The sequence below is a fragment of the Pezoporus wallicus genome, unplaced genomic scaffold (assembly GCF_028554395.1).
Source record: "Pezoporus wallicus isolate ANWC-B61680 ecotype Strahan unplaced genomic scaffold, APGP_CSIRO_Pwel_v1 contig_8251, whole genome shotgun sequence".
NCBI lineage: Eukaryota > Metazoa > Chordata > Aves > Psittaciformes > Psittacidae > Pezoporus > Pezoporus wallicus.
The window spans coordinates 678,778-697,415 of record NW_026641469.1 but is presented as its reverse complement, the minus strand read 5'-3'; the positions used below and the strand labels follow the sequence as shown (position 1 = coordinate 697,415).

Below are 18,638 nucleotides of genomic sequence, written 5' to 3'. Positions count from 1 at the left end.
AGCAAATGAAACAGCCCCATTTACCTTCAGAACTGGTATTTGTTGTTAAAAGGACTTAGCCAGCAATTCCAGCCAAAATACATCTGTCTAGAAATACAACCCCAGATGCCACATCCGACTTAGAGACACTCAGCCTTGCTCATACTAGTTAGCTCCATCTTCAGGAACAGAACAAAGCTGTATGATACAGAATACCTTAAATGCTGCTGTACAACTGTTACCCACAGTGACAGTCTGCAGCTTGGGTAACAGCTAAGAATCAGATTCAGTGGCACTCACTATAGGTCTTGCTCTCAGTGCAGTGACAACTTTTGTACTGATAAAGTACTGCTGAAAGCATCTTTTATGTGACGCTTGAAAGGGAAGCTCTGGCTATAGACAGCACTGTGAGATTTCTACATCTTTTGTAAGAGGTAACTATGGATTTTCACCGCCTCATTGCAGTGGAATACTCCCTCCATCTCCTGATGTATCTATATTTCCAATAGGCACGGTACTCTTCTCCTCCTTGCTTAAACTGTTAGACAATGCCATTATGGACTGTGAAACAGCAGCCAAGCTCCACTCCAGAGCTTGCTATCTCAGCAACATATGCAGTATTTTACCAGGCCCTTTGGATAAGAAATGGTGTTCAAATGTACAAACATTAACCCACTGCAACGTAAAAAGCTGCTAGTCTCAAAAGGAGCTGTGTGACAACAAGAGCAGTTTCCAGGGTCTCAAACCTTCAGTGTCTCAATCTGTCACAGACAACAGCAGCACACAGAGCTGACATAAATCCAAAGCTGTTTATAAACCGTTCTTGGTCTGTAACTTGCAAGTGCCCCAGGCAATGCTTACCAGTAAGTACCAGCCCCCTGCGATGTCAGTTCCATACCATCAACAGAGTTGTAGCTGTCATCATCCATGATTTTGGAAAGTCCAAAATCTGTGATTTTTATCTCTCCACATGCGGTACCATTGACTAGAAGAATGTTACCTAAACAGGGAAGAAAGAACTCTTTAGGATACACATCTAGCAGGAAAATAAAGCAAAAATAAAATCGCACTGAACTCCGGCACTCTGCACAAGATGTTTTAGCACTCAGTACCCCAAGCTCCACATACAACTCGGCTCCCACCAAGTGCTGGAACTGATCTGCCCATCCCTGAACCACCCTGTGGCCTGACATTGCTTGGAGCCTCCTGATTCTGAGCCCTATTAGCCAAATGAGCTTCATGTCTGTTTTGATCCCACCCAAAGGTCCCCTTGGAAGGGCAGGTCAAAAAGGAGGATTAAGGAGAGAAGTACACATACACAGGAATGACTCATTCTGCCCAGAAGTCCTGACTTGCCCTGGTCTCTCAGCAAGCCAGAAACATTCTCCTTCCTGGCAGCATTCCCCAATGGCTTTCTAAGCTCAAAAAGGACAATTACTGCTTAGGCAAGAGTCTTTTACAAATCCATGAAGGATCAAGAAGTCCGATCATCACTGTTTCTCTCAAAGCCTACAATAAAGCAGCAGAATTGTGTGTGATGGCAGTGGATGAATCAGAGCTTTAGATAAACTGTAGGCAGAGCTCTGCAGCATGCTCAGACAACAGGAGAACAGGCATCTGGGGGAGGGGGGGGGAAGTAACAGTGTCACTAGAACCAGTGCAACAGCACCACCTCCTGTACAGATTCCTCATGCTGATGCAATAAACCACATCAGACACCAGTTACACAATGCTGATGAAGTGCCACCAGCACAGGGAGATGAGCCAGGGATAACTGTCCAAAGAGATGGCTGAATTTTACTGGACTAGGAGAAAATGCTATGTAGGCAATATCCATCCTCCTAAAAGGGCACACTTCCATTCTTCCCTTCCTCATTCTGCCCAATGGCAAAGGGAAATCTGCAGTCTGGAGAGGACCTTCTACATGGCAGATGTTACTGAACTCAAAGGCAGACCTGAGCTTTGTGAGCTGCCACACGATGCAAAAATGAACACTTCCAAGTTAGCTTCTGCCACCGAGTTTTCAGGCAGATGATTACAGAAAGAATAAGCCAGAAGAAGGGGAGCATGAAACACAGTAGTAATTATGGGAACCTTTATGAAGCAATAACAGAAGCTCTCAACAGCAGAATACAAGTGGGACATTAAGAGACCAAACACAGACTCTTGGTGGTTTCAAGGGCTTGTTCTGAGCAAGGAGGCTACTTTTCCTGGAATGTTACTTCCCTGTTTTATGTTGCAATTCTAGGAGACAATACCCTTTTCACAGCATGCTCTATGCATTTTAGGGTTTTTCTCTAGTTTCAAGTTAGTTTTCCCAGACAGTCCTGTCTGCTTTCTGCCATCTGACCAAAGTAAACTTCCCCAAGTTACTTACAATCCATTACCTTTAGTTACGCCCGTAAACACGTCAGCCAGCAGCACAACATACCTGGTTTAAGGTCATAGTGTATGATGGGAGGTTTGATTTCATTTAAGTATTTTAAAGCATTCACAATCTGCATGATAATAGATCGTGCCTCTTTCTCCGACATTAGCTTGTGCTGTTTCAGGTAGAAGTCCAGATCATTCCCCTCACAGTATTCTAACACCGTACAAAACCTGAAGGCAAAACAGGAGTTGTAATTCAGGCACCCAAGAGAAACCAAATTCATTTATTTAGTCATATATTAAATTAGGAGTCCTTCAGTCTATTAATCCCTTTCTAAAGATCAGCTACCAGGGGCATAGCCCTCAATGTTCAACAGTACAAAGGTCAGAGATCCCCCACTAAGTGCTAGGTCCAGAAGCTGGGGCACTTGCCCAAGCCAACCAAATGGAGGATCTACTAGTAAAGCACCACATATGACATAATGCAATACTAGAAAACCCACATGTGTTCAAACTGCCTCAGATACCTGCAGTACAGTCTGTAACACTGGCATGGACATTCTCTGGACTCTCCTTGGAAGTTTCAAGAGACCAAATACTTGGCAGTGAATCCATCAAACCAAGACAAAGGACATAGCAACATAACTTACGAGTCAGTATCCAGCGAAAAGTAGTCATATAGCTTAACTATTCGAGGGTGATCCAGTTCTTTGTGAATTCTGTACTCTCTACACGCATGTCTGAGAAAAGGAAAGTCTGAGCATTAGTCATACAAGTGACTTAATTCTAAGTTCTGCAGATAGCGAACCCAGACATACCACACAGCAGTCCAACTTCAGTCCAACCCATGCCTATTAATCAGACAGCAAACAAGGAACTGTGTTAAGAACCACAGAATCAGAGTGCGTCTCAAATGCTGGCCATGCTACAAAATAACTAATCTTGATTAACGGTATTGCCTGCCAAAACAGAATAACCTCATAATTAATTGTGAAGGGATCCAAGATAGTGATCCAAGACAGAACACAAAACTCAGCAAGTTCTAGAAGAATTCCATGATGCTCAACTCCCAACATGCAGCTTAAGTTTCTCCCAGTGACTTGTTGGGGAATTAAGATCACAGCTTTATCTGTGAAGCTCTGTGGAGAAGGCTTGGCTGCCAGTCTGCAGAGCTTAGCAAACCCATGGCCTTAGGGAGCAAGTGTAACCAACACCAAAACGCTTTCCGTACTTCCCTTCTAGGCCATGACATATGTGTTGTCCTAAGCATCTGTGAAAGGCTGAGTATTCTAGGGAAGGGGAAGGCTTGGGGAGCACAGCTGCAGGTGTGTACCTGGAAGATGAGCATGAACAACTGCTTCCTGTAAGAGCAGAGCTTAGACATTTCAAAGAGGAGAAGCCACTTTAACACTTTCTTCATAGAGCACTACTGGTGCTTTGAAACTCGGTGTTTATAGAACACTGTCTGTGTGTGTGCACACTTAAAACATTAGATTAGGTATTAGGCACAAGCTCTTCCTCGTGAGGGTGCTGAGGCACTAGCACAGGGTGCCCAGAGAAGCTGTGGCTGCCCCATCCCTGCCAGTGTTCAAGGCCAGGTTGGACACAGGGGCTTGGAGCAAGCTGCTCTAGTGGAAGGTGTCCCTGCCCGTGGCAGGGGTTGGAGCTGGAGGAGCTTTAAGGTCCTTTCCAACTTAAACCATTCCCCGATTCCTAATCTGACCGTAACTTTTCCAAGTAGCTACTGAGACAGAGAGTGGACTTTGAAGTGTAGCAGAACACAGCTAAAAAATGGCAGCCTGTTACTAGACACTGGGTAACCCAATGCAGGAGGAGCCTGGAAACATCTTACAGCCTTACTTACTTGTGATAATTTTCTTTCTTCTCATCTCTCCAGTTTTTATTTAACTGGTGTATTTTCACAGCTACGTATCTCTGTTCTGTTAAATCAAATGCCTGCAGAGAGAAGAGCTGCAAATCAGTAGGAATCACAACTTCAAGTTAATACTGCAAAAGCAGACAAGCTCTAACAAACCAATATCCCCACCCAGGAAATCAGCATTATGACATACCAAGTGAGGAGCAAACCCACATTTTGATGTAATTAGTTTCACTAATGAAACCAAGCAACTCTGAAAACAATTGAATATGCCTTGCTTTGATCTGACCTTCCCCATGGGATCGAATTAATGCTGCATTTATACTGACATTTTACCACCAGAGCTACAATGGGATCAGAAAAGCCAAATTACCAAAATATAGACAGTTCATCACACAGGAAAAGGCTCTGCCATTATTCCCCCTAACTCATTTTCTACACTCAGTTAAAACAACCCCAAACCAATACTTTGTTCCACATTGGTAGCTCAGCTCTCCATCTTGCAGCATGTTTCATCTTAATTAGAAGCTGGAGAATTCAGTGGCATCACTGCATAAACCTTGTGCTGTTATTTTCCCCTCCAGTTTCTTGCTATTTAAACAGTCTTTAAAGAATGGATCTCTGGAATTGTGCTCTTGGAGAAATGCAGGAAGCTTTTACTTTGTCTGAGAGCAGCAACAGCTAGTAATTATAGCATGGGGCAAAATCCTGTTGTAAGCAGACAAGGATAATCTGTGTCCATCTTACAAGTTGCATACTTAATTCCTTATGCTTAATAGATTGGCCAAGACTCTGGAGAAGCAGGGCTAAGCATCCCTTTGTTTCAATACCAGAGTTACAACTCTTGAGCACAGTCAGTTTTGAAGCATTCATACCCTCTTGCTTTCAGCTGTGGAGCCAAGGCTTTCTGTTTAGTCAGCAAAGGCGGCAATTCAGAGCACATCTCACACTCTCTTTTTCACTACCTAAGTAGTCCCACCCTCCCTAGTTTAGAGACCTGTTGTACTGCATGAAGATAATAAATCTCCCTCAAGTTTCCAATCTTTGCATTGGCATAATTCTTTTAATTCTAGCCAATTCCACATGGATTAAAAACTACTGAGGACAGATACAGGGAATATTCTGAACTGGAAGGGCTCTAAACATAACAGTCAAATAGCAAGCACCAAAGCATCGCAGGTCTTGGCCATGCAGGAGTGCTGACACACTTCCAAGGAAGTCTCAAGACTAAACACACCTCCCCAGTCTGCTACTTCAGAGTGTAAATGAAGACACAAGGAAAGCAAGGCTTCTACCCCCAGGAAATGCAGCCTCTGCTCTTATTACTGGAGCTATTTTCTCTCATTTACAGCGAGGTTCAGGCTTGCTATGCTATACTCAACAGAACATGGCCACTTTGGGTATACTGTGTGTAGTACTTGGCTCTTCAAGTGGTTTACTGTTCTGACCTGACAAAACTTGCAGACTTGGTGCAGTGTTTTCTTGAAGCCTGAAATCTGACCTCTGAAGACAAGGGCAGAACCTAAAAATCTCAAGCCTGCTGTCCAATGCAAGCCAGATGCAACATGTGCTTCATCCTCCCTTCTTCCCTCTATGAGTACACACCATTGAGAAACAGGCACAAAATGCTGCTTACTGGACTGTTTCCCTGCAGATTCAGATTACAGCACACATTGCCACTTCACATTTACCTTATACACTTCACTGAAGCCGCCTCTACCCAGAAGATGTAGCAACAAGTATCTATCATTTAGCGTTGGATGGTCTTTAAATCTGGCGAGAAAGACACAGTTTAGGAGCACTGACAGAACTAACGGAACCTACTCACAACAGGTTACAGCTACTACACAGCTTACAAACAACATTTTTACATTAAGACAGAGAAATATTACAACTGTGTTAACAACTGACAGATCTGATTTGATGTGATCACTTTCTACTGATGAACAACTATGTAATGGTACCTTGATGCACTTGGAAGCCTTTGTTTTACATGAACTTCAAGCTATCACCATGCCACCCCCCCAGTCAAGTGCAATACTAAGTTGCAACATCAATTTCAAGCAGATTGTTTCCAATTTGAAGGGGACAAAGATAGAAATTGTTCTATATTCTTATCCCCAGATCCCATGTGCTTACTGTGAATTATCTTCATTATGTATCCTTTTCAATTCCCTGATATGTAGATTTCTAACTCTCTCTAGCCGTTCCAACTCTGCCTGGATCTCTGCTTCTTCCTGCACAAGGAAGAACAAAAGGAAAACAATGCTCTGTAAGACAATGCAGTTAGCATTTCTGCCTCATTTATGGAAACACAGATGTAATTCCACCTGGGAAGAAGTTACTGGAAATAGAAGATGGCCCTCAAAAGTAAGGAACTAGGATGTCATGATGCCACACGGGAAAGGGGCAGCATCTGGAGAGGATGGAGAATGTGAAAGGACATCAGGTCCTATTAGCAGTGATAGGTAGGACAGGTCAGAGTGCAACTTGGTGCCACGTGGAGGTTTTGGTACCCTGTTTGTAAAGCTGGAAGTTCTAGTGCCCTCAGACATGACACCAAAATTCACATCCCTGTGGACAGGGCTGCAAACCTCAATTAAAACACTTGTCTTGAGCTGTATTATTTGGTATATATACCTCAAGGGACACAGTCACAAGACAAATGGGTAACTGTTCCTTCTCAACTTGATCTATTTTTAGGCATAAAGAATGAGCCAGTTTCCAAAAGTGGAGAAGGATAAGCACAGCCTCAGACAATGCCACGATCCGAGAACATTACTTCATTTTCCATTAAGGTCCATTTCCAAATGGATTCCTCTGTTCCAGGGTGGCATACGACATGCCAGCATAGATGGATCTGCAATTAATCCACTCCAGCAATGTGGAAGCTGTAGAACAAGCATGCCTTTAGCATGCTGCTGCCCATATCACTTATCTTTGTCCACAGGTCAGTAAAACACAATGGGCAGAGTGCCAGCAGATTCCATGGGGGCATTAACTTTCCTGTGCCACTGAAAATAACAAGGAGCACAGCAGCATTAATGAGGCCTTGCATTCAACTTGGGTGTCAAGGTTAAAGTTAAAAACTAAGTGGAGAGCTCAGGCACCACCTGAGAAAAGAAAGGGGACTCCAGCAATGTGTTTGCATCCTTCCTCTTTGTTTCATATGGGAAAGAAAACTCTAGGGCCTCAGCAGAGATCATGGTTAAACAGGAAATCACAGAAGGCATCTATTTTGTTTCAGTACCTCATCTGTTGAAGTGTCCCAGAAAACTTATTTATAGGTTATTGCAATCACTTTCAAGGTAACCAACAGATTATTTAAAGAGAACCTCACTTGCAGGTACAGTTCCTACTGAAGCCAATGTATCTGAAAACAAACATGCACTACAACCACCTGAACAGTCCTAGTTTCCCAAAGCCCAAGAGGTTTTATTGGGCTGTTACTGATGATACTGGTTACTCAATATTGCAAAGAAATGGGAAAGTCAGTGATGGTTGCAGTTTTTGTTGTGTTCTCATAATTTTCTTCCCTTGATCCATTCATTCCTATCCCCCCGTATCAGATACACAGAGCCCAGCACGAGGCAGGTCACAGTGACAGGATAAGATGCATCAAAACAGTGGAACTCCCTGCATGAAACAGTATGTAAGAACACAGGAATCTATTTATTAAAGCAAAGAACAGCTTCCCTAAATACCACTGCCTTGGAAAAAAATTCACTACAAAATCGTGGCCAACCCTTTCAAGCAAGAAAACCCTCTCAATTATCAGAGAAATGCTATTGTTCATAGAACACTGCATCAAAACCCACCTAAAAGCCTTTCCTGCAGATAGTTCCTACCTTTTTAAGGTGACCTAGACGGAGTTTGAAGATTTCTTCCTGTTCATGGTATTCTGCTAATGTTAACCTGCATAAAAGAGACAGATCCAATGCATTAGGTTGCAACACACAGGATAAAGTTAACAATCTGCAGAACACACACGTGACCATAAAGCTGTGAAGCCCGTATCAGCTGTGTCCGTTTCTTTTGTAAATGGAAATATGCACATGACAGCATACAACTCTTCTTTGTGAGACTAAACTGAGGTCAAAACTTATCCCAGAAGGACTCCTCTTGCAATAGTTATGCCCTGTATAGTACAAAGGCTAGTGTATGTGGTCTCCACAGCATCAACACCACAGCTAGTTTCAAGAGGGGGCTGAGGGCTCAGTCTTAGGTCTGTATGGGGCTGTGGGACCTTGGCTCACTGTGCAGTGAATCAAGAGGAGGCAGCGTTAAGCTACATGCTCATCTTGAAATGCCCCAACTTCTCTCTGCTGTTGATAACACCAAGGGTCCACATATTTGCAGTAAGTGCTTAAGCAGTTGTTAACTGATGCATTTCATCCCAAACTCACAAGCCAAGTTCCTTTTAAAAGAATCTCAACCATAAGGAACTGCTTATTACAAATTACAGCTACAAAAGACAGCCAGGACCATAAATGTTTACATGTTGTCTTACTTCATATGAAAGCATCCTAATTCACAGCCCCCCAGCCCCCCCCCCAATCTCCCCCATCCACCCCTGACAGCCTGAACTTTAATCAGCTCCAGCTAGCCTAAAAAACCATCCCAAAACCTTAGGTCTTTGGTTGGTGTTGCTGTATAAAGGAATAAAAAGACAGTTGAATCAATCAGCAACAAGCTTCCCACATATTCTTGTGCACAATGAAATAAAGGGCTGAACACCAACAGTCTGCTGGTTGAGCAAGAGATGTAATGAGTACCACCAGGCTAACAGTGCCCAAAATAGCTGCCTGTTAGCAGCAAGCACTGAAGGAATCAAGGAGGCTCTAAGACAAACATACCAGTTCTAGTGCAGCTGAGGATTCGAAGGGTGCCCAACCTGCCCTAGCAGACCTCAAAAAGCCCCAGCCCCAGATTATTGCTCCTGAATGCAAATCTTTTTCCTATTCAGAGGCTAGAAACCAGTTTCAGGAGAGCACGTGTTTGAATTTGCATCATGGGAACTTCCTCTCCTTTTTCAGCCACAGCAACAACCATGAAGCAAAGAAGAACCAAAAATCAGAGGAAGGAATCTGGCTGGCTGCTTCTCATTCAACTTTCAGAAACACTTAGATTCAACTTGCCTAAAAGACTCCCTCCAAAAGCTAGAACATTTTGTACCTGACACATAGCAGGCCAACAAATGCATTTACACACCAACTATGCTTAAGCAAGTAGTCAGTCAGTCCAGTTGCTTCAGCTGAACTGCAAACCCATGTTTCCATAAGCTAAACCATTCCACATGAACCATATCCATATGCTGGCAAGCAGTTTTTCTCAACACCACCACTAGAAGCTCTTCAAAACCACAATGATAAAACCCTGAATTATATCAGTGAAGGAGCACAAAAAGGCTTCTGTCAAACCCAGGTAAAGCTAGATTGTGTCAAGGCAGGCTCACAACACAGGCAGTAGCTCACCTGGTACCACATTGTCAAGATTTCCAGACATCAGGATCTGTGCTGCCATGTCTTCAGAATATGCCACACTACAGCCACCCCAACAGAAACAGGGAAATCCTCATCCTGCCCTTTGTAAGTGAAAGATTACCCCAAGGAACAGCACCACTTCAAAATATCCAGGCACTAGCATCCAATTTACTTCTCCAAACTCAAATTGCAATGGAAAAGGATGGCTTTAGAACTTGATTTAGTTCTTTTAAAGCTCTCTTAGCCAGAATGAGGGCTCAGTGTCTCTACTCAAGCCACTCACTTGCGGAAAGCACACAGTGCCCTCCAGTACAACACACCTGCTCTCCAGGAACCAGCACCTGATCTGGGTACTGAGAGCACCCTGAATGTGAGGATTCACCCAGTTATGCATCATCTCTGCTGTGACTGCAAGAGGCAGTGGGAGCTTTTTGCTTCAACCAAGACCAAGAATTCAAAGGACTCCAGAAACTCTGAGGTCAAGTCATGGCCAGGAGATGCCATAGTGCAAGAAGAAAAGTGTCACTCTGAGTTATGGTATCAGCCAACAGCAACAAAATGAAGATTGCAAAGGAAACAGGTAGAAAATAGTGGGAAACCTCTGATTCAATGGATTCCCACCCCACAAAAACTTCCAAAAACTAATGGTATCAATTTCTTGGAGAGAAAAGCTTTGTCTCACAAGAACATTGTGACTCTTGGAGCATCAGTCACTTCAAGAGGTGTTGGGGGGAGAAATCTTCTGTAAGAAGTAGCACTTCAATTATCTTTGCAGATACCTGAGTCAGGGAAATGGAAAGGACAGCTTTGGAGATACAGGACAATGCTTAAGACTCTGTCTTTAGAGAGAGCATAATTCTCTTCAGTATACCCAATTACTTGTTTGAAAAGCCTCCCCAGAAACAACACAGAAAAAAAAGGCTTCTAAATAGGTCCTCATTTTTTGTCCTTAAAAAAGCACCACATATCACACAGTGACACTGAAATCCATTCTGGAATTGCAACACTTTCCCAACTTGATGCAACAGGAACACTGAAAAAGCACTGCATTCAAAAGTCTGGCCTCAGCAATGCTCCTTGTTTTACTCCAATGAAAACTATTTAGAACTGCAGCCAGATGTTGCTGAATGCCAGGCTAATTCCACAGTATTCATTTGTGCATGGAGCGAAGCCTAGAGGCAAGGGCAAGATTCCATTTCCCAGGAGAGAGTTTGTGCTCTGCTCAAAGCATGCAGCTCTGCAAGGCACAGAGAAGGCAACGCAACCTACGTTTCATTTTCTGCTCCATTGGTCTTGTTCTTGCGCTGCTTCTGCTCGTTGCTGGCTGGAGGGGTCTGTCCCATTGCAGGTGGCTTCCGTTTTGCTAGCATTTTTCGTTGTCTTTCTATTTCTTCCCGCTGGGAATTTATCCTTTCCTGTTGTCTGGAAAGAAGAGAGTAGGAAAAAACCCATGAAGCAGAGAACTAATGGTCTGTACTTGGTTGTTCTTCAGCATCTGTTCTGAACAGATTGGAGCAATGACTTCCCAATCAGTTGTACTTGTAAGATTAGTAACAAAATATTTTTGTACTGAGAAGGGGGATGTGCCAAGCATCATGACTCATATTTTTAAAGGTATTTTTACATAAAAGGGGATTCTTTTTCTGGCCCACAGAAACCTTTCAGTAAGTGAAAGGTTTTATTCATGCCGAGGATATCCAAATCCAAGAGTTGCTAACCTCACGGAAAAGCCAGGGATCCATGGTTAGGCACTAACTTTCCACACACTTTTTCCTAGAAGGCTCTGTTCTAAATCTCAGACTTTCCTGTTAAAGTATTCCTGAAGTCTGGCACTGTCTGAGAAAGTATCCTTCTGCTTCAGGGGTGCACTTAAACTACCCTTAGTTCTCTAAAACATAAACAGCATTCCCCATTTCATTGAGAAAACAGTCTCTCCTCCAAGATAAAAGGACTATCTTTAAAAAGGACCTATCTTTTACAGGGATAAAAGCACTCTTGACATTTCAAGTCTAAATGACTTGAGCATTTACATACTTAATGCACTTTTTAAAGAGACTGAGACTGCAGGTAAATATGCCAGAAGTATTTCTTCCATGTCTTACAGCACAACCTAAGGAAGAATTATGAAGTCCTTAATCTGCACCTAACAAGAGCTGCACCTCCCTATCAGACTCTGGAAAAGTGATATGATTTTAAAGGATCACACATAGCTCTCTCTAATGCAATTAATTTGCCAAGTCCTACTTAAAGGTCTAGGCCAGGTGGGAATTGAGTGGGTATTTCCATTAACATCCTGCATAAAAGGGTCTCTGATCTTCATTTCCAGGTTTCTGCAGCCCCTTTGATCACTGTTACCAGGAGGCAAAAGAAGTTTAGTAGCTTGGATTTTCTCTTTTAAGCTTTTCTACTTTCTACTTAAAAAAAGAGAAAAGCTAATTAGCTTTCATTGACTAATGCATGCAAGTATGCAAATCAAATTGATTGACTCACAATATATGTGAGTATTTAGTCCACTCCTGTGCCCTAAGCACTGCACAGCCAGGTAAGTGCACTGAGAATACCCAACGGGGCAGCCTATTCCTTTCCAACCCAAAGGCCAACTCAAACCATCTGATTCCAGGCCAAGCCTCTGAAGGTTTAAGTGGAAACACATTTCTCACTTCAATGCCAAAACACTCCCCATTGTCAGTAGCTGTGTTCCTATCTGATCCTTTCATGCATCAGTCACACCATTCTCACATTTTGACATGCAAGACATCACACACAACTGCTTAGCTTTTCTGTCTATGCCTCTAAAGTCAAAGACAAGTCTGCTGTCCTCACTTGATGAGGTTCTGGAAGGCATAGCCATCTGTCCACTGCTCGGTGAAAGACGCCCCGTGCCGCACCGTGGTGAAGTGACCTAGCCTCAATCGATCCTGCATGCTCTTATCTCTGCAGGCCATCTTCTCCTGTTTTGACTGAAAACAGAACAAAACACATGTAAAAACAGAAGCCATAAATCAGCAACTAAGAGAGCTGTGGTGTGCTTTAAATCACTGCCAATTCTTCCCACTTTCTATTGTTTCAGTACTGCTTACCTGAAACCCAGCTGAAAATCACTGCTTGCTTCACACTGGTTTGACAAGCATTTGTTTGCCTCCTTTCTGACATTTCAGCCTCATTTTTATTTCCCCATAACTACTTGAGCAGCTCACCCATTCTATGATAACCTGAAATCAGTCTAGCAATAGGATTAAAACTATCTCTTTGTACCAGTAGTTTAGTCAGACTCCAAGTGTGGTTCTGATCAGCCCCTTACTCACTCAAACGAGAGATGGGGGACAAAAATGCACCTTGAAGCACCATTAAGAGGAAGATACAGTGATCAGCCAGCTCAATCCCAGACTGACACCACACCCAAATGTGACACCACCTCAGTTAGGTCACCAATGCATCAGAACTGGTGATGGTGTCTGTCTCAGAGTGTTTCTGGTTAAGTAAAAGGAAATTTCCAAGGCCCAAGATGAGAGGAGCAAAGTTTCACTCAGTTAGAATTAAAGATGAAGCAGCAAAGCTCTCCTCACTCCTCACAAAGCTCTAGACCACCTATGTGAAAGCCAGATGTTCCTAACACCTAGCCCACAGTTACAAATCCTCCCAGAAAGGGGAGTCAGCCAAGAACAATCAGCTCTGTGACAAAATCAGCTCAAACAGACTGTATGTACTGGCCAGCACCCTGGTAGGTTTGCCCATCCAGTGCCCACAAACAATTGATGTAATTGGCCTGCAGGTGAAAGAGCAATCAAACCCCACATTGTTTAACCTTCAGGAAATCTGGAAATCTCTCAACACCAAAGCAGGCTGGACACTAGTAAAGAGCAGCCTGGCACTTTCCCCAGTGTCTTTAATGTGTTGTTCGCACGTTACACAAAGCAACGATCTCCAACTCTGCTGTTTGGAAGAAGGAAAGGTCTAAATCACTTGACCATGTCACAGAGCGTATCTGGCAATTTCACTGCACAATGGGATACTGCTTTGGCACTGCCAGAGCTGGACAACTTTGCTTTTCAGGTGTATGAGTTTCCAAATCAAATAATGCTGCTGCAACCACAGCTCAGACTATTTCACTTCAGCTAGGGAGATCACTCCCAGAGATTGTGAAAAGTAACCAAACCAAAGCATTCTGAACCATTTCAGTCTTAATGACATCCCTATTTGCAAAGAAGTAATTCAAGACACCAAAACAACAGGAACAGGTTTTCACTGCTAAAAAGAAGAGAGAAGTTTTCAAGGGCACCGTGACTGCAGAGATGTGGCAAGTCCCCTGCTCACCTTTTCTATAAGCAGCTTCTTGCTCATCGTTACACATCTATTCAACCGCTCCTTATACTTCTCCAGCATCTTCTGCTGTTCATCTATCTGTCGTCTCAAATCACAGTTGGCCTAAAAGTGAACAGAGAAGAAAAGCCTTTGACTTTAAACCACTCAAAGAGCCAAACTAAGCATTGCTTAGGAAGAGGTTTCTCCAGTTAGCTCTAGGGATTAAAGTAAGCAAACCAGCAGGGTAAAAAACAACTAGGTTCCTTAGCAAAACATCCAAGCCAAGCTCTTCAGTCTTTAACCCATCCAAATCTTAAGAGCCCTCTAGAACAGGGAAGTGCCATCATCCTGGTTTACACAGAAGGAACTAAAGTACAGAGAGACTAAACACAAGCAAAAGGTGTTTAATTTTTATGGTTTTTAAACATTTAAGACCTTGCCACAGCTCCCAAGTCTCAAAACAGCTGAGTCACCCCTGATCTATCCTCGTTCTTTTGCCACAATACTGGCAGAGGAAAAGGATGGGGTAACTCCCTTTGTACTTTCAATTAAATTCATGTTTGAGTTACTATCCCTCAACCCCAGTATACAGATTGCTCCCAGCAACAGCTGCTGTTTTTAACACCACCACAGTGTACAGCAGGATTTTATGTGCAACTGTTTTCACTAAGAAGGCAAATTTAACCATCCCCCTTCCAACCAATAGTCAATCTGGTTGCTGATTAAACAGCAAAGGGTGTCTGTACAGGTTTGTCTCAGCTCTTTCAGGTGCTGAGACCAGATACACACTAACACAAGAGCTCCTTCCTTCCCCCTCTTCTCCATTTAATGTGTTTTCCAATCCTCTGCAACACTACACAGGAGATGCCTCTCCAGCTGATGAAAGCTAAATCAATTAGAACTCCTCCATTAAGACAAGATCCTTGATTTAAAGGGTTTTATGTTTTATTGAAGAATACTAATGGGTTAAGAGGAGCTTTATTCTTTCTGTTTGACCAAGAGATGTTCTCCTTATCTGTATACGTGTCACTGACTCCCATGAATGGGCATTTCAGAATACAACTTCTCAGTCTATTGAGAGGCTACTGAACATGCTGCTCAACAAAAAGCAGAGTCAGCTCCTAAGTACTTAGAAGAGGGGAATAATTCTGCAGAGAAACATTTTAGGTTAGTCTGCAAAACACAAGTGTGTAACACTGCTGAGGCACTAACACTTGAGCTACAACTTCACTGCACAGCCACAGTCCCTGTGGATTCAAACAGGTCCAGAGTCGCCACAAGCCACACAATTCTCTTGCTGATTGTGGAGCTGACTCTCTTTGTTTTACCTTGTGAGAGCTGGTTCTACAAATCCTATACAAAGTCCTGCTCTGCAGCCGAGCTTGCACGTGCATTCTAGGTATCTTTAAATATCAGCTTTTCGAAGAGCTGTCCCACTTGAAATACTTACTCTTAATAAGTCATCTATCCTCCCCTCCTTCTTCTCCAAGTCAGAGTTCTTACTGTTTTCTAGTGCAGATATTTTTTCCATTGTGAGGTCAGACTGTAGGGAAAAAAATCACGACAGACATTTAAGGAAAACAAGTATATCAGATAGTCAGCATGTAATATTGCATTGTAACCCCATCTGATCTCAACAGTTAGGTCTAAGAAGAAGGAACTGATCCCCTGCATCCTAGTAGTCAGGGAAGAACTTTCTCCATTCTTCATTTTCTTATTGCATGGTAATACCAGAACACAAACTGGTAACAGGTAAAGGGCCACAATACACCATGTCCTGCAAATTTTGTCTTCATAATTGAGCTCTGCCCACCCTTTGGTGGTCTCTGACAGTCACTGTCCTTTCCTGCAGTGCTTGTACAGGAAAAAGGCTTCAAAAACCCCACAGCTGGAATATTAAATATATGAGATCTTTCAGGGGCAGAGACAACCACTTGCTAGACAGAAGACAAGACCTGGGGGCTCTAAGGAGATCTTGACACAAAACACAGGTCTTCATATTGAAATACTGTAACAGATTGACAGCAAGAATATTAAGCCTTTGTTTCTGACAAACTGATGTATTAGTGCCCACAAGGGACAGGAGCATCATAATTCTTGAGTGAAACCTATTTGGAAAGCTTTATGGGCTGCAGTACATCTCAAATACCTTTGCCAATGAAGTGAAAGTTATACCCAGGAACAGAAGACAAAAGACATGTACTGTATTCTCTAGCAGAAGGAGTATTTCAAACTCAGCACTCGCATTAATGGGTGGGGAAGCAAAGTGTAAGAAGTCAGCATGCACATGAACATAGCAGCTAAACCAGCCAAGTCAACACACAGGATCTCTCCATGACTGCACAGATGTCACATTTATGACTAGCAAGCAGCTACCCTGGTTCTGAGAAGGGTTAGCACAGGCTTACCTATGGAGCTGCTATGGAACTGTTCCCCAGATGTTAGGCTTGCCTGGAAGCTAACCCCATGAAGAAAGACAAACTTGGCTGACCATTGTTTCTCTACATATGCCCAATATGGGAAAGAGCAAAACCTGCCAGCATTGCACATCAAGCAAGGTGAGCCTAAATCCCAAAAGACAAAGAGAAGGCCTGGGCAGGTTACCTCACTTGAGCCTTAACTTGGTTTTTGATTCATGACAGCCTGCAGAAAGCATGTGTGACAAAAGGCAATGAGAAGGCTGGCTGTTGAGAACCTATTCTACACACCCTCAACCAAGCAGCAGAGAGTTTCTTTAGTGATTTATGTCATTTGCCAAATGCCCAGATGTGCTTGTGCTGTATCAGATGAAGCCATGCTTCAGGATGTTCACTCTAAGGCATGACTTCATCACAGCTCCCCTTGCCCCACAGCGCTGGAGGGCCACAGTACTGACTGAAACCATGCTCATGCTGACTTGTTCCTCTCATTGCCAGAAATGAGTCTAACTGGGAATCACTGAAGATTACTTTTCTTAATCCTATCAATTAGAAACAGATTTGGAAAGGAAAAACAATATATGCATGTCCTCATCATGCAGCCAAGCATCTTCCTGTATTCTTTGCCTTACATGTATGCGACATCTAAACTTCTGCAGAATATGATGAAGCCGAGCATTGGCAGAAAGCATGCTCAGATAATACCTCACCCTTTTCAAAGAACACGGACCTTGTGAGCATCTTTAGTACATGAGAGAATAAAATCATCTTGCTCACTTCAGGTGGGACCACTATGCTAAGCATGAGTATTGGGACAGCAAAGATTGAAAGGCACCTTTGGCAGTTTCTTGAGTTATGGTGTCATTCTCACACAAGAATTCTCCATGCAGCAGCAAGAAACAGGAATCTTCACAGACAACAACAGAGATGACAAATGCGACCCTCATGACTACAGCAGAGCTCAGAGACTTAAGCTAGGAGGTATCCCCAGAAGCAGAATTGCTGTCCTTCATGCACAAAGAGCTTGTACCACCTGCTGGGGAAATGGAGAATGAACTTCCCCCAGCAATAAAATCATCCCTGACACAGGCTGGTGTGAGCAAATGATTGACACAGAACTGATGGTTTAAACTCACTCAAGGGAAGGGTCAGTCACAGAGAAATCAGATGAAAATCTACAGAAGATTAAAAGCAGACTTGGAGAAGAAATAAGCAAGGTGCATTGCAGATAAAGCTGAACATCCTTAGAAGCAACAGAAGATGACAGAGCTAAAAGCAAATATTGACATCAAATCACAAGAAGAATCAAAAAGGCACCAAAAAGACAGCAGTACAGTCAAAAGAGCTACTGCTCATCTTGACTCCAGGTCAGTGAAGTTGCTAAGAAGCACAGACAGGAACACATCATGCTCCAGCTTGACAAGAGAATCTATTCCATGGGTGTACTTTACAGAGGTCAAAGAACTTCCAGCTAGAGTGTGGATTTTGTACTATAAGCAGCATGGATGCACCCAGTGCTTGAACAGGTGCATTCACGACTATCACTCAGGTTTCCTTTACATCTTCACTTGCAGAGAGAGGAAGAACATTCAGGATACACCAGAACTGAAACACCCAGGGCTAAGGTGTTCCTCTCCTGAGCACATTCACACATGGCTGAAGAATTGCCCACCATATTGATACAGAGAAACCTTAGTAACAGATTGGGCCAATTCCAGTAGCAGCAACTGAAAACATCCTCTACAGAATCAGGAACAAAGTTCAGAGTGATTTACTTCAATCAGTAGTTACAACCCCAGTTGGGACTACTGTTTTCACTGGAAACATTATATTTACTACAAGTAGTACCCTTTGGTGTGGAACACAAATGCGTGAAGCTCCAATCTCATATCCAAGAGCTGTATCATCTAGTGAGCTATACCTGTGACTGTTTGTGCTGGATGGAAATCTGTTTTTGGGAAGTGCAGGAATGCTCAGTGTTCCCTGATCCGGTAGAAGATGGGCTGCCTTGCTGGGCCTGTAAAAGAAAGTTAGTGTATTGTTATATGCTCCTCAGCATGACCACTAGTGCCCATGCAGATACACTTCTCTTTACACAGGAGGTGCAGCCTGGCCTGGGTACCATACTTTCATGCTAAGATTTAAGAATGCTCAAGAGATTTAGTTCAGTAAAACAAGAGTCAGTTTCTCAGGAAGCCTGGCCCAACC

At 43.1% G+C, this 18,638-nt stretch overlaps 1 protein-coding gene across 13 annotated transcripts in view; it reads right to left on the bottom strand.

Annotated features, from left to right (window-relative positions):
- Window positions 1-18,638, bottom strand: part of TLK2 (tousled like kinase 2) — a 42,687-nt gene that overhangs the window by 4,882 nt on the left and 19,167 nt on the right. For 12 of the 13 annotated variants that reach the window (XM_057423998.1, XM_057423999.1, XM_057424005.1 and 9 more), the window contains 12 exons: window positions 18,352-18,447; window positions 15,464-15,556; window positions 14,026-14,136; window positions 12,535-12,671; window positions 10,981-11,133; window positions 8,077-8,143; window positions 6,368-6,465; window positions 5,920-6,001; window positions 4,214-4,305; window positions 3,000-3,089; window positions 2,411-2,580; window positions 841-979 (listed from right to left, as the gene is read on the bottom strand). In XM_057423998.1, the coding sequence (XP_057279981.1) occupies window positions 841-979; window positions 2,411-2,580; window positions 3,000-3,089; window positions 4,214-4,305; window positions 5,920-6,001; window positions 6,368-6,465; window positions 8,077-8,143; window positions 10,981-11,133; window positions 12,535-12,671; window positions 14,026-14,136; window positions 15,464-15,556; window positions 18,352-18,447 (1,328 nt within the window). The remainder of the gene's footprint in view (window positions 1-840; window positions 980-2,410; window positions 2,581-2,999; window positions 3,090-4,213; window positions 4,306-5,919; window positions 6,002-6,367; window positions 6,466-8,076; window positions 8,144-10,980; window positions 11,134-12,534; window positions 12,672-14,025; window positions 14,137-15,463; window positions 15,557-18,351; window positions 18,448-18,638) is intronic. The other variant, XM_057424007.1, reaches the window with a different exon arrangement.